Source organism: Myotis davidii, unplaced genomic scaffold, assembly GCF_000327345.1.
Source record: "Myotis davidii unplaced genomic scaffold, ASM32734v1 scaffold586, whole genome shotgun sequence".
Taxonomy (NCBI): Eukaryota; Metazoa; Chordata; class Mammalia; order Chiroptera; family Vespertilionidae; genus Myotis; species Myotis davidii.
The window spans coordinates 444,047-447,164 of record NW_006296809.1 but is presented as its reverse complement, the minus strand read 5'-3'; the positions used below and the strand labels follow the sequence as shown (position 1 = coordinate 447,164).

Here is a 3,118-nt window from a genome sequence, read left to right as displayed (position 1 = left end):
CTGGTGTGCTCTGACGTCACCCTGCCCCGCAGAACTTCCGGCTGGTGTCCTCTGAGCAGGCCCTCAAGGAGCTGGGCCTGGCCGAGCACCAGCTGCGCTTCACCTGCCGCGTGCACCTGCATGACTCGCGCAAGGAGCAGGAGACGGCCATGCGAGTCTACAGCCACCTGAAGAGGTGGGCGCAGCCTGGCCCTGGGGGCGGGGCGGGGGCGGGCAGCGGCTCTCAGGCAGGAGGTGGGGCCTGACCATGTCTCCGCGCAGCCTCCTCAAGGACCACTGTGTGCAGCACCTCCCCGACGGCTCGGTGACCGTCGAGTCCATCCTCATCCAGGCTGCTGCCCACTCTGAGGACCCAGGCACCAAGGTGCTGCTGGTCTCCTGGACCTACCAGGTACGTGCAGGACCCAGGAAGCTGGCACCGGGCAGTGGGTCAGGACAGGCGGGGTCACCCCTTCAGCCTGGGCTGCCTAGGTGGGGAGGACGGGACGACGACTCCTGTGTCCCCTTGTAGGACGAAGAGCTGGGGAGCTACCTCACATCTCTGCTCAAGAAGGGCCTGCCCCCCGCCCCCAGCGGAGGCAGCTGACCGCTGCAGGCTGCCTGCCCTTCCCTCGCCCAGCCAGGGGCCCTGGGCTTCCACTGCAGGACAGTGTCTGTGCCCTGGGCTTCCTTCTGTGCACGTGCGGCCCCCAGCAGGCCAGCCTCATGGGGGGCAACACCAGTGCCACATGTCTGCCCGAGTGGCCTTTTGGGTGGAAGAAATAAATAACCCTGAAGACCTCTTCACGTTTTATTTCTATGTCTGCGCCAGGATATTAGTCTCAGTAACAGACCCCACGGCTGCTTGTGTTCCGTCTTGGTGCTCACACCTGTCTCCTGCACCTACGCCCAGGGCTGCCCACCGGGGCAGAAGGGCACCCAGGGTGCTGGGGGCTTGGGGATCAGGAGGCCGGCTGTGGCCCCAGGCAGCTGAGTGCTTGGCAGCACCGGGCGCGTGGCATGCAGAGCTAGGCAGGGTCCAGTGGCCAGGCCGAGTGAGCCACGGGTGCTCTGGCCTTGGCTTGGCACCTGGGGGCCACCTGTGGCTTCCGTGCTATGGAGCCTGCAAACCTCGAGGCTGGAAGCTTTGGGACTGCTGGAGGCAGGACCTGCGGGCAGATCCTAGGTCAGCTTGGGAGCCCCCCCTCAGCCTCCCTCCCGCACTGGGGACTCGGGGGGTGGGGGGGCTGAGGGGGCTCTGGCTCTAAGGGGCATGGGCACCTCACTCCAGGCCGCCTGCCTTCGGGCCGCTGGTCTCCAGCCTGAAGTCGTCTGGTGAACCCAGAGCCTCCCTGCCCCCTGGTCCTTGGCTCTCCTGCTGGGCACAGTCTGGACTCCCAACTGCTAGAATGAGACGAGGGCTGTGGCAGCACGGGCCCCGCCTCCCACAGGACCCAGCCTGGAGCGGGGCCCATCAGTGGGTCCAAGCAGGGCCTTCCCAGGCACCGCTTACCGAGGTCTCGGAGGCCCCCGAACAGCACCGACTTTAGGAACAGGCCGTGGGCGGGGGCCACACGTGTCTGGTGCCTGCCCAGCGGGTCCCGGCTCTGTAGAATCCTCTTCACCTGAGTCGGGGTCACAGCCCCCAGCCCCACGGCCACCAAGATCGCTGTCATCCTCCGCACCTGCAACCCCAGGCTGAGCGGCCACCTGGGCCTCCGTTCCCACCTCCCCCCGGGGGGGGCCCCAGCACACCGCCCACCTGTCTGTACAGGAAGGACTGGCTCTCAAACTCCAAGCTCCAGAACTGCAACCTCCTGGGGACACAGGCACCTGTGATGTCGGGGCCACAGGGCAGCCCGGCCTAGTTTGGCCCCAGACAAGAGAAGTGGGCTGGGCAGGGCAGAGGGCCCAGAGATGTACCCACCCTCTCTTCCACCCCAGGGGCCTCCTACGGGAGCTGTAAAACCAGACAACTATCCCTTGTGAGAGGAGGGGCAGCAGAGCCTGGGGGCCTTGCTGGGGAGCAGGGCCTCGGGAGATGCAAAGGTCCTGGCATCAGCTCTGATGTGAGTCTAAGGCTGACCCTGCAGCAGTCCCTCCTCCCTCCAGAGCTGGCCCCCACTAGGAAGGTTCTAGAAGTCAGCAGCTGCCGTGTGACCAGGGGCCCGTGGGACAGTGCTGGGGGCAGTGGAACCAACCGCCAGGCTGGGCCGGAACCAATGCCTGGTGCTCCCCCAGCAGGACCTTGTCAGCAGCTGCCAGGACCCACCCTGAGCAGTGAGCTCGGCAGGGCTGGGAGCCCTCAGGGAAAGCAGCCTCGGCCTGGTCCCCGGCCTGGGGGGAGGCTCCAACTGCCCAGCACGCCCCCAGCGGGTGCCCACACATCCTGCCTCGGCACTGCCCTGGGGGAAGGCGCTGGGCCTCATGCAGCCCCCGTGGCCTCCAGACAGCCCACAGGCTGCTCTCCTCACCTGCTCTCCTGGGGCAGGACCAGGGGACCGGCGGGGTCTGGGGACACGGAGGCTCTGCGCAGTGTGCGCACGGAGCTGGCAGAGGGGCTGCCAGCCGACTGGAAGGCGCTGAAGTCGTGTGTCCCCAGGAGGTGCTGGGCAGCCTCCCGCATGGCAGCCACGTCCAGGCGGCTGCAGGAAGCCAGACGGGTGGTCAGGAGGAAGTGGCCAGCCAGGTGGGCCGTGCCCCCCTCCCACTGCCACACCCCCACTCACTCTGCGTGCACGGCCCAGCATCGGTTTCGCTCAAACACGGACAGCTGGTCGTGCCGGGGGCAGCCGGTGACCAGGCGGTACATGTAGGTCCGGGATGTGGCAGCGTAGCGGGCATGGAAGTCACTGGGCACACGGAAGGCCTGCAGGACCCTGTGGGAGGAACACGGGGAAATGACACCCCCCCACACACACACACGTGTCCCCTTGGTATCTCCCCAATACCCCAAGGGAGTCTGTCCAGACACAAAGTCCTCCCTGATCCCACCTCTACCCGCGATGGATGCGAAGGTCAGAGCAGGGGGTGCTCACGGGATGGCGGGGTGCTCACCGGATGGCGGGGTGCCTTAGGTGGGTGTTGAGGGCCTCGGTCAGAACCTCGGGGGTGAAGGGCGGCTGGCCCGCGCGGCGCT

At 67.1% G+C, this 3,118-nt stretch overlaps 2 protein-coding genes across 2 annotated transcripts in view; one reads left to right on the top strand and one right to left on the bottom strand.

The window, feature by feature from the left end:
* Positions 1-782, top strand: part of CPSF3L (cleavage and polyadenylation specific factor 3-like) — an 8,017-nt gene extending 7,235 nt beyond the window's left edge. Inside the window, exons 12-14 of the mRNA XM_015569678.1 lie at positions 21-175; positions 262-391; positions 512-782. Of these exons, the coding sequence (XP_015425164.1) occupies positions 21-175; positions 262-391; positions 512-586 (360 nt within the window). The 3' untranslated portion in view covers positions 587-782. The remainder of the gene's footprint in view (positions 1-20; positions 176-261; positions 392-511) is intronic.
* Positions 783-918: 136 nt separating this feature from the next.
* Positions 919-3,118, bottom strand: part of PUSL1 (pseudouridylate synthase-like 1) — a 5,513-nt gene continuing 3,313 nt past the window's right edge. Inside the window, exons 2-8 of the mRNA XM_015569677.1 lie at positions 3,037-3,116; positions 2,709-2,858; positions 2,454-2,624; positions 1,742-1,796; positions 1,493-1,664; positions 1,280-1,383; positions 919-1,148 (exon numbers count right to left, since the gene is read on the bottom strand). Of these exons, the coding sequence (XP_015425163.1) occupies positions 1,008-1,148; positions 1,280-1,383; positions 1,493-1,664; positions 1,742-1,796; positions 2,454-2,624; positions 2,709-2,858; positions 3,037-3,116 (873 nt within the window). The 3' untranslated portion in view covers positions 919-1,007. The remainder of the gene's footprint in view (positions 1,149-1,279; positions 1,384-1,492; positions 1,665-1,741; positions 1,797-2,453; positions 2,625-2,708; positions 2,859-3,036; positions 3,117-3,118) is intronic.